The sequence below is a fragment of the Neodiprion pinetum genome, chromosome 1 (assembly GCF_021155775.2).
Source record: "Neodiprion pinetum isolate iyNeoPine1 chromosome 1, iyNeoPine1.2, whole genome shotgun sequence".
Classification (NCBI taxonomy): domain Eukaryota; kingdom Metazoa; phylum Arthropoda; class Insecta; order Hymenoptera; family Diprionidae; genus Neodiprion; species Neodiprion pinetum.
The window spans coordinates 29,645,453-29,660,693 of NC_060232.1; the positions used below are offsets into that span (position 1 = coordinate 29,645,453).

The window sequence follows — 15,241 nt, forward strand, 5'->3', positions numbered from 1 at the left end:
CGCTGACCTATAGTGACGTAAAAATGAGGGCCCGCGGTAAACGGCCAGTTTACAATAAGCGTCGAATTCGAAACGTGACTCCTAAAAACTACCGGATTCGCGGTCGATGTTTCCCTCGCCGAGTCAAGCCCCAGATTCGTAGGTTTCCGCTTCCACGATCGTCTCGGTGTACATAAAGATCCGAAGGAACTCGGGCGAGCTCGGGCAAAAGCGTCGACAGGAAATTCAAACGCTCGTCGTTGAGGTGTTTTCGCACGGGGAGGAACAGCTTCTTCGAAACCCCGTGAAATTTCCACCAAGGAGAATGAAACCGTGGCAACGATCTCGGATTCACTTATTATTTCAAGTCATACGCTATTTGAAAGTTCAGCGAGTTCAATAACGAGCTGCAGCACCGGAGGGTGGAATGGAATCGACTGGAAGACAACAGAAGTACTTCAGACCCTTCAAAGAGCAATTAAAGTGAACGTACGGAAGAAAAGGCTGGAAACCATCCGATCCAATTCGCGTCTATATCATCCAGATTGACGTATAAGATCGTAGGTGATCCGAAACAAGTCGGCGCCGATCACTCGCGTCACTGCAGCAGACGCTTTCGTCCGGTACCATTTTCATTTTTCATTTCAATACCTCCCGCTCCCTAGGTGGTCGAGAAGATTATTTTTCCCCTACAGTGTGTTTCGTGACAGGGAGAGAGTCCTTTGTCGGAGAGAAAGTGTCACCTGTTATACCTGCAATCGATGAGGAACCAAGACGCGGGTGTTTCGAGGCGTGAGGTAACCCGTCCGTGTCGTCATCGGACCAAATCCATACGACTGGGTAAACCAGAAATTTCACGTGCTTCGAATTCAATTTCTCTAATTCAGGAACCCCGGCATGAGGTAATCACTCTCTGAGTAGCACGTGAATTTTTCACCGTGATCAAGGATCTCGCGTTCCCATGACGCAGCTTGCAGCTTTCGAGCCACACGCGATAACTCGAGCTTTTCGCTCTTCGTATACCCGAGGCGCCGATTATGTGATCGGTGTATACCTATATACATGTATGCCGAGGATGTGCGGGATTCACTGCGTGTTTTCTGTGAGCGAAACAAATGTTTGCTCGCGAGTTCTCGTCTTATAGGCGCGCGTTGTACGTATCGAGGCATCCCCGTGTAACCAATGAGGAATCTGGGCTGTGTGTTTACGTTAGCTACCAAGTCTGAGCTTTGACTTTGATTGATGGATTCCGAGGTCGTTAAAGGGTAAATAGGCTGACGCGCTGGCTTCGCTGATCTGGGGAATATTTTAAAGGCGTGCAATTTCGCAGGGAGGGTCCCACCCCAGGGACAATTCGCCCAACCCTCGCGTCGCGGGGGCGGCGGTCTCTGCCACCCAATTAATTAAAAGTAACAATTAAAATTCTGAGGTACCCCTTGAAAGTTTGCTCTGACTTTGAACGAGTTGTTTGTTTCTTTTTTTTTCCCCCATTTTAATTTCTCTTTTATCGATGGACCGAGCGATCGAATCGACTAGCTATTCATCAAATTTTTCGGCCTCCTCACCGACGGATTCTATTCTTCTCTCTCTCATTCTTCAAACACTCTGCGGGGCAAAAGTGCAACGAAGCGAATACGAGGGGGGTTGTTTGCTCGAATAGCGATGAGGTACAAAAATAAGCAACCCTCGATGCCCACGTTTCCATGAATCGATGTAATTTATGCAGAACAGAAGGAGGCCAGGCCAATTTTATTTTACGAGCTACGATTTACCCCGACAAATCGGAGATTCGTGTCCACCTAGTTGAGCAGGATTATGTAAAAGTTTCGTGGAAATGTGCGACACCGTGTTGTGCTCACGTGTGTGTATAAGATCGGTGTACGTGTTACGGTTAAGGCCTTACCTCCTCATGTGTTCCACGGCCTCGATCCAATCGAACATATAATTTAACTCACGAAAAAAAACTGATCGAACTAGAGTCTAGACGATAATCAAAACTGCTGGAAATAATTGTTCGGAACTTACGTGAATTTTTGGCCAGATGCTTATTTTACCCGAGGAAACGGTTTGTACAAATCAGATAATTCAATTCTATTACCCCGTCGTAAAGTTCTGCTAATTCCCGTTCGAAGAGATTAAGCTCTTCAAATTTTATCCAGCACGGAAATTACAAAACCCGTGGTGTACCTCACCGAGGTATAGTTTATTTGAAGAATAATTTCGCGTTCCATATTACGTGCCGCTGCTAAAGGGTGCAATAAATCTTTTCGTAATGAACATTTACGATTTTCCTTTATGCCAAGAGCACTGCACTCCATGAAAAATCGTTGATAATACCCCTAGGAAGGGAAAGTACTCGAGAAATCCAACAGCAGGCATAATACTGACACAAGAAGATTTTCATACACAACGTTCGATGCCCTCTTTACCGATTTGAAATCTGTATTTTCGTCTCTTCGCATAAAATGGGAAACGAAAAGGTGAGAATAAAGTATAGGCCCGATACTAACGATCGCATATTTGTTTGCTGCAGAAAATTAGCAAGCCTGTGTTTTCGTGGCTTACGCGAATCGTTGTAGAAACTTGGTGTACCGCCAAGTGCGCCGATTTCGGGAGACGATTTTTAAATTTGGATCCTTGCCACGTCGTCGTCGTTGTATTACAAAAACTTATATCGCGGTTCTCCGAGCTCGTTTAAACACTTGAAACACTTTACAGCGTTCAACGGACTTGTTATCTCAGGCTGCGTATCCGACGGTAAAGAAGTTAATCGCGTGTTTCTAAAAACTAGGCGGAATGATGCAGGCGCCCTAGATTCCCAGTCTTTCACTCTCGTGACAATAGCCGCCGCCACCGTCGTGACGAATCCGTTATCTGGTAAAGTCGAGTAGCTTTGATAATCCTCTCGTGATTTACCGATGATTATCTCGCGTGCACTATTCTCTCGCTTTCCTCTTTCGAACCATTTAGATGAAGTAAAGTACGAAACACTGCTTAGTACTTATTTACAAATAGAACACTGCGTTCAACAGTGTCTCACAGTTGCGTGAGAATTGTCCATTTTCTAAATTCGAACCGAATACCGCGCAAGGAAAAGATCGTTAGATTGTAACTTCGAATCGTTCTATTATATTTTTAATAGAAGTTTCGTTACCCAGTCGTTGATATTCAATTAGACCCGTATTATAGGTTGTTTCGCCTGTTCCTGAGTTAGCAGACGAACCTTATTTTTGATATGTATTTTGACGCTTTTGCCGAGGAAAAGCTCGTTAATAATAAGAAGAATATAGATATTTCAACGTCTGTATACATAAATGAGGTAATTATTATATATGTGTGCGAGTGATTCGATATACTGCTATATGTAAATAATATATTGTACAATCTTAATGAAACTTAACAACGATCGATTAATTCTTAAAATTAAATCGTATAAATTTCGTTATTGCTATATTTATAATTTATCCATTGTTCAAGCACGGCTCTAGTCTCACTAAATCTGTCACCTGTCATCCGTAGCAAAAGTATCTTCACTACAAAACGCATTATACGTGCCATAATTATATAACACTATCACACAAAGTGTAAAACATTTATTACTTGTGGTATCCGTGCAACAGCTGCAGGAATCTAGCTCGTTCTTCTAACCGCCGTACGTGTCACTCCAAAAGCGTAATATGCTAGGATATGGTTAAACAATCAACAGCCAACTATTCAATCGCCAAATCTACAAACTCCGAAATTCAACGAACCTCTACCTCCGCTCTTGCTAATATCGCCGAACACGCATCATTCAAACGTTTCAACACTTCGACTCAACGTCTTTCAACATTCTACATTTTGATTTGAATCGAGGATGAAATGCTCTCTCAGAGTAAACTTAACCCTGTAAGGAGAGTACCTTCATTGCCACGGGAAGCCATTTCAAACCGTTGTCTAGCTGAACTGGAAGCTGAAAAATAAAAAAGCAGAGTCACCGCGGTCACTGCGTGAGACAGCGAGGATTTCTCCGCGACTTACTCTTCGTCTATCACCTCGCAGCTGTGATATTTGCTGGATGTATCAAGCCAGCTTTCTACTCCGCTGGAAGCGAGATCGTCGCAGGAAGGAAACTCTGGAAGAGGCTCCATGCTCGGAGCGCCTTTCTTCGTCAAATTATTTCCCACGGCACGATCCTTCGGCTTCGCACCACCGACTGAAATATTCATACAATAACGTCCGTGCAGAGGAATTAGATACTACTGGAAAGGAACAGGTGACCAGACCATCGACTGGAGAGTGTTTACCGTTGTTGGACGCCAGCTTCGTTTCTTTGCGGCGAATCAAGGCCTGTCTCGATCCCCTCGGGCTTCTGTACTCCCCGCCGATACCCAAACCAGCACTGATGCTGGGGAGTCGAATGTCCAGATGCGAACCCTTGTCCGTAACGATCTGAACGAAGTTTAAAATGAGTGACGGTCGTGTCATTAAAACTAAAGTGTTGCGGTGACGATGATCGTTTGGGTTGAAGTAGGATCGATAACTCTTATAGTCGAGGGAGAATCGCGTTCGTCCTTCACCGTCTGGCGAATAATATTTTCCCTGCGAACTCACTTTGTTGTTCATTGCATAGAGCTTGGTGGCGATGTCCCTGGCTACGAGAGTTGTGAGAACGGTAGCAAGGTAAGCCTCCTTCACGAGAAGATACTCCAATGCAGTTCTCTGCCAAAACAAATACCTGCAAGAGCTTGCCGCGACTATCGATACCTGGAGAAATAATCGGTTGTATTTGAAAAATGTGGAGAAGAGGCGAGCTGGATTACACTTTTACCTTAAATTTCTCGTCGACCGATGCTCGAGAGCTTTCGAATTCCGGCGAGTCGAGAAATTCGCAGGGTAAAATCGGGTGCAGGAAGTTGGAGTCGCTCAGCACGTTCACCTTGCCGTTCAGAAGAAGACCCAATCTGTCTGTCCTCGTTAAATTTTGCATCGCATAAGCCTCGCCGGCGTGCAATGACATTATTGTAGCAAATTCCGGCGAGACTAATCGTTTGAATTGAAGTCTGGAGACCTGTTTTTAAACAAGAATACCCAAGAGTAGAATAATTCGATGGTAATATCAGGCGAAACCAAAAATTTTGTGAAAATATTCTCACCTTGAAGGGGTAAAATAACGTGTGGTAGGCTTCTTCCAATTCAGGGTCAAACCTGATCGGCCTCATTCGATACACAATGTAAACCAGCTGTCCTATGTTCAAAACCAAGAAGCTGAAATTCCAGGAGAAGATGTCAGGGGCGCAAATAACGTGCCAAGCCCATCCGGAAAATAGTATAAATCCTGGAAGCGATATATTCAAGTGACTGCATCGCATTCAGCCATGGTTACGGGGAACTTTTTTTTATGTAAAAAACTTACCGACTATCAGAACAGAGTGCATGAAGAGTATTCCCTTCTTCGAAGACGGTGCGGAGTAGGACAAGGCGAAGCAAAAATTTGCCAATTGAAAGAGAATGTGCTGCGGCTGTTGCCACAGACACATAGCGGCGTTTCCTGGAAAAATTAATTAACGATTAGTCAACAACGGACGGACCGTTTAAACGTTTTTCCAGCTTAAAACACAAAAATTAAATTGTGGAGTCAGAGGCTTCAGCTACGTCTGCTTTTACTTCTGACAATGAGCTGCTGAAACGTGTGTATATAACCTGAATAATCTTCATTCAGGGTATACCGAAAATAACATGCATAGTGAATTGATCGACGTCAATCAAGCTGACGCTACTATATCGCTGCAGTACAATAATAAAGGAGCGAAACGCGTTCGGTCGGCAAGGGAAATGAGACGAATGTATCCTGACGTAAGCCTTGACAAAGCTTTAAGAAGCCGATTGTAAGGCCAAACGAAAAGGTGCAAAGTGCGCAAATTTTCACTCACCATAATGTCCTGTTGTGTTATACGAAGGTAAAGGATCATGTCCCAATCCAGGACTCATTTTGCACAAAATGACAAAGAAATAAAAAAAAATAACCGGCTTTACACCTTATTATGCCATTCGGTAGTGAAAGGTTTGTTTTGATCGGACGCTAGGGTGAATCAACCACCCTTGGCGAGGGCGCAGTCGACGTCGAAACGCGCATGTTCGAGTCACCCGAAATCGATTCACCACCCGGTTAGTTCCCGCGGCACCCGTAGGTCCTGAGCCATTTTTCAACCCTCTCCGTGTATCGCATGGTAATGCTGCTTTTCGCTAATCCTAGTAGCCCACTCCCTATACAGATGGAGTTTAAGTGCGCTATCAATCAGACCCGACTCCCACGCAGGGATGCGATAAATAGCGATACTGCTGATCGCTGGTTGAACGAAAGGCATTCTCTGAAGATCACAAAAAAATTGAAAGCATTTTCACGGCGCCCTGCTGAATTTTTTCAAAACACTGTCGTCCTACACTCAGCTTTTCCGAATCTCAATGGAATGGTTGGAGCAGGATCAAGGTTTTTTTATGTAGATTGATTTACTCACGGCTCTATAAGCATGGTAATCTGACGTGTGCAAGTAATAAATTACCCATGTCAAGTAGGTTCTGTGAGAATTGAAATTGTCTCAAAAATATTAAATTCTGTACAAATTCAGTCCTTCTCTCCCTTATTTACTGAATAAAATGTAAATACGGACTATGATCCGAATTAAATCGTTGTATGGATTCATGAAATTAGAGATTTTTTTTTATCATTCTTTCAATTTTACTCTACTGCAAATCTTTTTTTGCAGCATAATATTTTCAACGAAATCACTTTGTCAGTAGCCTACAGCCACAATACATCGAATTCTATAACTTTTCATATTTTCGGAATCGGTTGTGATAATCCGATACGTATTAAAAGTGTCGAGCCGTAGACGACGACACAAGATTTCTAAATCCACCTGGAACAGTATAATACTCACACATCTGAGTGGAGAAGTATTATGCGTGTTGAATGGATAAACCTGGTCGACAAGGGAGGAAATTGGAGCATAGTAATTCGAAGTTTTTATAACTTTATTAGTAGAGTTACATTTTAGTTATTGCAGTGAAAGAATGACGCGAGTCTTACACCCCAAGGTCTGGTAATGGGTGATAGTTGAGGAGGGATTCAGAGACGGGTGTGTCCAGAAGATTGTCCCTAATCTTCTGAGAAGTTGCGGGGAAAAAGCGCTTCGGAGAGTCAGCCATTGCAGATTAGCCGGGTAGATCTGAAACGAGGAATTGATATTGGCGCGGATGCATAACGTCTGCCCGATTTTCAATAGATATGCAGTTCATCAGTTTTGTACTGGGTGTAGGGAAACTTACTTTCAGGTGTATGTTGAGATATAGAAATGTGCTTTGTTACTCATTCGCACAACGTGTGTAATTTAATCCAGCAATCCCATGCCCATAACCATAAACCTTGGACCATTAGTCAAAAATAGATTGAACATGCTTTAAAAAAAAATATATCTACTCACAACCATGCAAGGTGCATCCTGTGTCCTGTGCTACAAAAATTGAAAATACAATATTTGAGTACTTTGAAATAAATTTAAGTCTCATGATCTACGAAATGCCTAAAACGTTTGTCCTGCAAAGCGAATCAAAGTATGATACAAGTAAGTGTATTTAAATTTTATTCGTCAATGATTGAAACGAATGATCGGCTGGACCACACACGTCTCGGTACAATCTTGAATTGTGTACAAAGGAGTGAATTGTTCAAGATGAAGTTTCAAATATGAGAAAATATTATTCTTCAGATGCAATCGTTTTAAGGAGAAATGGTGTAAATCAGACATAGAAGATTGGCTAAGGTTATGAAAAGTGGTTTGCAAAATAACTAACGGACGTATCAAGACGCTGACATGAAACCAATAGGGCCGCGATTGAACCCGCTTGGGACTTAATCTTAGCTATAAAATCATTTCCAGCATTCACCCCTCGTCATGCATTATGTCAGGTGAGACAAAATAGCAACAGGAATATTTATGTTATACGTTGATTTTCGAAAAAAGCCTGAAAACCGAAAACTCACCAAGCGAGTAGGTAGATGTTTCACTTTCCAGAATATTATATCGTAACGCAAAACTTCAAATATATTCCAAAGGAGCCAACAGAAGCAATGACATTTTTTCGAAATTACCCAAACATAGGATGATACATGAATATATCTCCATGCGAAGGTTTGAAAACAAGGTCTACGATGATGTATTTACTGTGACAATACAGTCCCAAGATACGAATTACATGTGAATACGTGAGGTAGGTAGATAGGTAGGTAGGTAGGTACATGTGACATAAATGTGTTCATATATCGTTTCCACATAGTAACTGCTAATACATCAATAGGTATTTGATATACAATGTAAAAGACTTAGGAGGCGACGCATGATACGGTTCGCCTACCTTCTTCCTCTGAGTCGGATATTCGAGTCGCTTGGAGAGAACTCTGTTTGGACAGCGTCCTGCCAAGACCTCTCGGTCTCGGCGGAGGTGATTGCTTATTCCAGAGTGCTTCCAGTTGATCAAAATGCTGGGATTGTGCAAGGGCTGCTTGTTCCGGACCCAATCCAGGCTGGGAACCAGCTAGGCCAGCTTTGCTGATTTCCTCCATTGACGCGCTAACGCTGAATCGACGCTTTAGACGTTCCTCAACCGCGGCGACCATTATACCTAAGAGAGTTGTTAATAATCCAAAATACTCAGGAATGGATGCAATGAATTTCACACTTTCAGACAAGTGTTATCACGTTTTACAATTGAACAAAGCATTACGCGTAGGTATGTCAAATTAATATCCGCTGCGCTGGTCTTAGGCGGTCCACGCTTTCAAGCATTTTCTCACACGCGACTTGCGGTACTCGACGAAACTATTAATCACGTGAATTGTAGTTCACACGTGACGAGCAGTTTAAAACATTACCCCGACATGGCGAGGCATCTGAATTATTTATAGACATAAGGAATGATCAAACACGTAGAACTCAACGAGCTGCCATATGAGGCATTGAATAAAAATAATGTAATTAATCTGTAGGTTTCTTCATGTTATATCACGGCATTGCAAGATGCAAATATCTGCAGATCCCAAACCATTTTTACAACAGAATGTCAGCAAATGAGCCAATTTAGTAATAAAACAATTCCAGCCGTTACCTGAAGTCAAATGACCATATTTTCGCTGCCATGTATAAGTATCCAAGGACACTTCCTTTTTGAGCAATCTTCTTGCCGGTCGCTTCGGCCCGGGAGGCCTCAGATCTCTCGGAGCAACGTATTCTGGCAGCTTGACATATTGCGCTGGCGTATTGTGTAGACACAAAATCGGCAAGCACTTGTGTTCCAATAGGTGGAGCGCGAGTCTCGAACAATCGGTGGACATTTCGACCCCGAGAACCGGAACATGAAGCATTATGGAGCTGAGGGCAGTTCCCTTCTTCGTGTCCCATACAATCAAGCTCTTATCTTCACTCCCGGATACGGCCAAGGTACCATCCCCCGAGAGCCGAATACAGGTTACGTACCCTAGATGACCAGTCAGCGTGTGAAGATCTGCGCCCGTGTTTATATCCCAGACGATCAAATTCGCGTCTCTCGAACCCGACACTACAATGGACTTGTCCGAAACGGCCACTGCCACGCACGTCACGTGATCGGTGTGTCCAACCAACACCTGCGAACAGGATTTGATTGATGATGATTGGATAAATGATATTGCAAGATTCCAGAACTGCATCAAAGTTGAACTGCAATGATATGGTGCAAGACTGAACGTCGGAATGGATTGCTTAGATTCAATCAAGCAAAGTGTAAACAAACCTGGGACAATTTTCCTCCAGCAAGTTGCCAGACTTTTAAGCTCATGTCTCTGGAGCCGGTAATGAGGGATTGAGAATCAGGGGTAACAACCAGACAAGTGATATCTTGGGAGTGAGAAACCGGGTATTTTTCCTCCGGTCCCAATCCCAGTCCCAATATTCTAATATGGTTGTCTCCGGACCCGCAGACTGTGTATCTGGAAATAATGTGAGCGGTTAATCGAGATGAACAATGCTTGGTGGCTCTGTGATTCACAAAAGAGCTTCTGGTTACATTGTCGTTACCTCATGTCAGAAGCTACTGCAAAACATCGGCCCGGGCCGCACAGGGACTGGATTAACGTTCCGCTGTCAGCAGCCCACACCCTGATGGCACCACCCCTATCAGAGCTGACGACTCTTCTTCCATCAAGCATCACAGTCACAGCAGTAACGGGAGCCTGATGTTTGAAGGTGGCGACTACCAGGCCCAACGTCAGTCCCCAGACTCTCACGGTTTTATCTTCGGAACCTGAAGCAGTGGAAGTTGTTAAAAAAATGTGACCACTGTTCATTATCAGGCGTTTAACTACCTACAATCATTGGGCGCTTTGTACCTGACGCTGCGAAGAGTCCCGAAGCCGAAAACGCGACGCAAGTAACACTTGCGATGTGGCCTTCCAAGGTGGAAACTAGTTCATGAGTATTCAACTGCCACAAGTTAACTAGGGAGTCGACACCACCGGTAACTGCCATGGCGCCATCTCTGGACACGTCTAAACAGGAAATTGGAGCACCGTGAGGTTGAAGGGATTCCTGCTTTCCACCAGACTTCGCTGGTCGCGGGGCAACCTCTTCGCCGCGGAAACTCCAATAAGTCACTCGACCTCCGCCAGCGGTTATCAAGAAATCGTCTTTCTCGGTTACCTGAACAAAAGTCCTGATTGTGTAACAAGTCACTAGAATTTTCTGCAGTTCTGACCGACAGTCAATAAGACTCACCTTGACGGAAGTCACATCTGCCGATGGACTAGCAGGTAGAGCTTTCGTCAATCTTCCGCTATGCATGTCGAAGACAGAAACCCTTCCGTCAACTCCACCTGCCACAGCTCTTCTGCAATCCTTAGCGAGACATACGCTTTTGATCGGTCCTTGGTGACCTCGTAGCGTATGTATCTCAGTACCAGTCGCCAGAGAGCGAAGGTACAATTTTTTATCCTCACAAGCAGCTAGCAGGAATACCGAGTCCGTGGACACATCGAGCATTGTAACCGGAGAGGGAAGAGGGATGGTATTCAACAAAGTAAAGCTCTCTAGCGACCAGAGACAAACAGTTGCGTCGTATGAACCAGAAACCAAAACTTCTCCAGCAGAATCGACGCGCAATGAAGTCACTGGACCACGGTGATGGTCTACCTTCATTAGTACTTCACCGGTCAATAATCGCGTTGCTATAATCCTAGAATCTTCACCACCGCTAACGATTATCGAATTTCCCATTGCTGGCGTCAAAGATAGCACTGGAGCAATGTGCTCACAAATTCGTTGCTTCATAATCAATTCTTTCATGTCCCATACGATTATAGATGTATCTTCAGATCCAGTCATCAAATACTGAGACTGCTTCGTGATAGCCAGACATGATATTGGTCCCGAATGGCCTGTAAGGTATAGTTGTTACAAATGCAAATCACAGATTGATAATCACAAATTGTGATCGTAAATCACGATTGCAGATGGTTACTGTTTGTAGGCGATGACCAAGTCTCCAGAAAAAAACTGTGCGATTGCAGAAAGGGAAATATAATAACCTTTGAATGTGTGTACCAGCTGTCCCGACATCACGTGCCACAGTTCAGCATCGCCTTGAGGAGGTACCACCACCACGTGTTGGCCTGATGGCGCAGCTTCGATCAGTCTGACACCTTGTGGACAGGTTAAAGCGCGAATTTGTAAAGGCAGAGGAGGTTGTAGCCAGCCATTCAGTGGAACTAACAGCGGTGCAGCATATCCATCGCACCATGCCATCGCTGCCATGACCATTCGACTAACCTAGGAGAGTATGGACCGTTGTGAGAAAAGTATGGAATAATAAATTCGATGGAATTAAACAATTCATAACACATACGTACACGAGATGAGACATATTGATCCTTACCAAATCTCCTTCATCCTCAGCGACGGGTCTCAACCAGCAAATTAACTGAGCTCCCAACTGTAACGGATCCCTTGTCAACACGTCGCTAGACTTTCGAACGGCGTAATAAACCAGTTCGAGGTCCCTTTCAAGTAAATACCTCCTAGCATGTTCCAATACGCATCGTAAGTAGCTCACAGATATCATCTGGACAGCGGCCAGCAAGAAATCAAATGCGCAGACAGCCAATCTTTTCAGTCGATCAACGTCACCAGCTCGAAGGAGATGTAGCCAGGCTTCTTCGACGTGACGAATAGTGTAAGTAATATCTTGCGATCTGGGCGCACTTTGAAATGGAGTTTCCTTTGCCGGTGCTGAATCCGAATCTTCAGGAGGTTTTTCATCACTCTCCTCGGAATCTTCGGTGAAGAATAAGTTCGCCACTTCGCCGTATGCTGACCGTGAAGCGTCTTGGGTAGCTAAATATCGTTTTCGAGCCATTTCCCCGCTTGACCAACGCCACGAAAACATCAACCGCCCACTCATGACTCGAACTTTAAGCCACGGAGTCATAGTTCGCCTCACTAAACACCATGTCGCAAAGCCAAACTGACCACTAGCGAGTACCAGAGGTCCATCGTCTCCCGTAGGCATTATCAACTCCAAGATTTCCGTCTCCGACAGCCCGTACTCCGTGCACGCCAAAAGGGACCCAATCCGGTTTGCTGCCTTGTGACCAATCAATCGTTCCAGGCTGTCAAAAGCGGCCTCAACATCAGGTACATTGCTTTTGACCTCCGGTAATTCAATGAGTATTTCCGGGCTCCGCAGTCTCTCTTTTTGGAGTGGAGTTAGCCTCAAAGCTTCAGGTGGAACGGCGGTGGTTGCGATGAAATGCACACCTTTTGGTAGATTCAAAGGCAGCCAAGACAACGCGGCGACTATGTCGCATTCCAATGGATGCAGCCGATGCAGGTCGTCAACCAATATAACGAGCTGTTCCGACATTGGATTTTCTTCGATTCCTCGCATTATCTGACTGAACCAGTTGTTCAAGTACAAGGGATCGAAGGATGCATCTCTCGGCAAATTGCCATCGTTGTTACCGGACAAAAATCCTATATGTTCGCAGAGAACTCTGAGCAATTCTAAACTATAAGCCGACCTTGGAGTTGATGTGCACAGCCTAACGATACGTACAGATGGTCCATTGAACCAGCTTGGCACTTTTTCATATACAGTAGCCAGGATTGCTGATTTCCCAGAGGACTTTGGACCCCATACCAGTACTGGTCCATGCTTTCTATCCCTTCCGGCTAGCAGCAATTCTTTAATTTGGCCTATGGCCTTCACATCTTCATCCGCGGGGCTCACATTTCTCAACAAACTCAAATGCGCCAAACTTTCCGCGTAAACTGCCTGCACCATTTTCTTTCGACTTTTGATCTCGGGATCAGTTTCAACCGACTCATTCACCAAGAATTGAATCCTGTCTAATACCTGTTGACGCATTCGTGTCAAGTATTTATCGTGCGACAGACAATCGGAGTCAATTCCACCGGGCTTGTATTCCACCTCGTATTTCATTACATTCTCCTCTGGTAAACTACTTCCGATTCTAGATTTAAGCGTCGATGCTCCAGGCTCTACGGTAGGTGCCGTAGAACCAGACCAATTTCGTACGATCGCTATCACGCCATTACCATCTTCATCCAAACCTAAGTGGAGTAAAAGTGACGTAAAGCAAGCCTGAGATTCATAGCAAATCGTAAAAGTTAACTGAATCAGCTATCATTCATCCTACGTACTTAGGCCGTGTTCTAATTGTCGTTCTGCGGTTGACTGTAATATATTTTTGATCTCGGTGTTGTCTGGGTGTTCCAAAATGGCCGATTCTGCTGCTATTTTTAACGCTTTTCTTAAATTTGACTCGTGCTGGTGCCAATCATCGTGAGCAGTCTCCTCGCTGCACAGACAATTCATCGAACGTTCGTTGTCAGTATCACGGATCTTACCACAGGTACAAGAGCGTTGTAATGAAATTTGACTCTACTTCGAATGTTTGGAAACATTTCCCGCAATTAAATTTAAAGCAAGAATTTCCAGTACAGGAAATTTGAACCTAAGCTTGATTAATTCATATCCATCAATGCTGAAAAACATTGATTATCTGCAAGAGCACAATGCAATGATTACCTGGAAGCTTTCAGGACGTAACAATCTCCGTCGTGTGTGTAATATTCTTCGAGGAAGTTACAGTGAGTGAGTAGGGCCTTATATGTTTCTTGCGTAAATTTCGTTGGTACCCAACCACTTTTATAAGCTGCGCCAACCAGTAGCTAGAAACAAAAAAACGTGTCCCAGGAACAGTTCAATCGTCCGTCAACCCAGAACAAAATCTAGGTACTACTGCCGTGACAAAATATACGTTAATTATATGCGATGAAGGAAATTCGATGTTGATGTTGTAGCACTCACCAAAAAAAAACACCCTCTGGAATGACGATGCGATGCGGTTATTTCTTCCAAGAACAATTCCGCAAGTCGTGGATTGACATCGGGATCCTTATCAGTTCCGTACTGCATGTCCACCAGCAGCACCTAAACAACGAGAATCACGAATCTCCGTGGTTGAAATAAATTTGTAACAGGTCATCATCTCCCAATCAGTCAAAATGAATTCTTATGGGATGAGGCGTCAGTGGAAAAAGCGTACCTCGATTCCCATGTCATCGTAAATAGCTTGCAGCTCCGGTCCAACTCCTTCGAGAATCTGCTTTCTCTCTTCGACGAACTCTGAAAGCAGTAATTTTAATATTAAAAAAATTAAATATGGTTAGAGAATGTTAATAAAGTGAAATTGGGATGATGGCCTGGTTTCTTTTGACCCGTCCCCTATACAAATTACATGCCGGAGTGCATCTCGTTAAAATTTGCATCTGCAAGCCCCTCCAGAATCTGCACTTCCCGGATTAAATTATTGCTCTTGCTAGAGGAACGGAAATGCGGTGCATTCGCACTCTGTCTAACTAACTATATAAACGGAGGATGAAGTGAAACGGAGAGACTTGGAATAATTCAATTTACACCGTGTTATGTAAATCCGAAGCTTCAATGCTACACTATAGCACGGGCAGATTCCAGTCTTTGCAATTTAACTTTGAAGATTGTGGACCCAGTTTAACGAACTGTTGAGTCTGCAGAGTAGCGAACCGTATGGTAAGCGTTTGAGACGCGAGTGAAGATCTTCTCCCGCTCGCATCTTATTGGCATTTCGGAAATACAAACGGGGTTGAAGGCTGAGGGCCAAAACTCGATTAGATTCGATACACATCGATGC

The 15,241-nt window shown here is 44.1% G+C and overlaps 2 protein-coding genes across 12 annotated transcripts in view; both read right to left on the reverse strand.

Annotated features, from left to right (window-relative positions):
- Positions 1-3,116: 3,116 nt before the first annotated feature.
- On the reverse strand, positions 3,117-6,066 carry LOC124221661 (popeye domain-containing protein 3). Of its 3 annotated transcripts, none has more exons than XM_046631881.2 (8): positions 5,892-6,066; positions 5,375-5,509; positions 5,115-5,296; positions 4,790-5,029; positions 4,573-4,725; positions 4,245-4,410; positions 4,000-4,174; positions 3,118-3,931 (listed from the first exon to the last, which is right to left on the reverse strand). In XM_046631881.2, the coding sequence occupies exons 1-8, from the start codon at positions 5,947-5,949 to the stop codon at positions 3,916-3,918; spliced, it is 1,125 nt and encodes a 374-aa protein (XP_046487837.1). In that variant the 5' UTR covers positions 5,950-6,066; the 3' UTR covers positions 3,118-3,915. The 3 variants fall into 3 exon arrangements, with proteins under 3 accessions (XP_046487846.1, XP_046487837.1, XP_046487855.1); XM_046631899.2 differs by having other exon boundaries at positions 3,119-3,931; positions 4,266-4,410; XM_046631890.2 differs by having other exon boundaries at positions 3,117-4,174.
- A 909-nt stretch (positions 6,067-6,975) lies between these two features.
- The window catches only part of LOC124224881 (protein qui-1), an 89,394-nt gene continuing 81,128 nt past the window's right edge, over positions 6,976-15,241 (reverse strand). For 7 of the 9 annotated variants that reach the window (XM_046637094.2, XM_046637095.2, XM_046637093.2 and 4 more), the window contains 14 exons: positions 14,618-14,697; positions 14,380-14,502; positions 14,098-14,240; positions 13,710-13,867; positions 11,923-13,619; positions 11,576-11,816; positions 10,767-11,425; positions 10,382-10,691; positions 10,071-10,296; positions 9,787-9,982; positions 9,124-9,640; positions 8,374-8,640; positions 7,443-7,472; positions 6,976-7,187 (listed from right to left, as the gene is read on the reverse strand). In XM_046637094.2, coding sequence (XP_046493050.1) covers positions 7,174-7,187; positions 7,443-7,472; positions 8,374-8,640; positions 9,124-9,640; positions 9,787-9,982; positions 10,071-10,296; positions 10,382-10,691; positions 10,767-11,425; positions 11,576-11,816; positions 11,923-13,619; positions 13,710-13,867; positions 14,098-14,240; positions 14,380-14,502; positions 14,618-14,697 — 4,661 coding nt within the window. In that variant the 3' untranslated portion in view covers positions 6,976-7,173. Of the gene's footprint in view, positions 7,188-7,442; positions 7,473-8,373; positions 8,641-9,123; positions 9,641-9,786; positions 9,983-10,070; positions 10,297-10,381; positions 10,692-10,766; positions 11,426-11,575; positions 11,817-11,922; positions 13,620-13,709; positions 13,912-14,097; positions 14,241-14,379; positions 14,503-14,617; positions 14,698-15,241 lie in introns of those variants that run through there. The other 2 variants (XM_046637100.2, XM_069137862.1) reach the window with 2 other exon arrangements.

Bases quoted from the DNA above. Each gene is read 5' to 3' on its own strand.
- LOC124221661 (XM_046631881.2), bottom strand. From the start codon at position 5,949: ATGAGTCCTGGATTGGGACATGATCCTTTACCTTCGTATAACACAACA. The intron at 5,297-5,374 runs GTAAGTTTTTTA...TATCGCTTCCAG, and splicing joins GCACTCTGTTCTGATAGTCG to GATTTATACTATTTTCCGGA. The intron at 4,411-4,572 runs GTGAGTTCGCAG...AACTTCGTTCAG, and splicing joins TCTATGCAATGAACAACAAA to ATCGTTACGGACAAGGGTTC.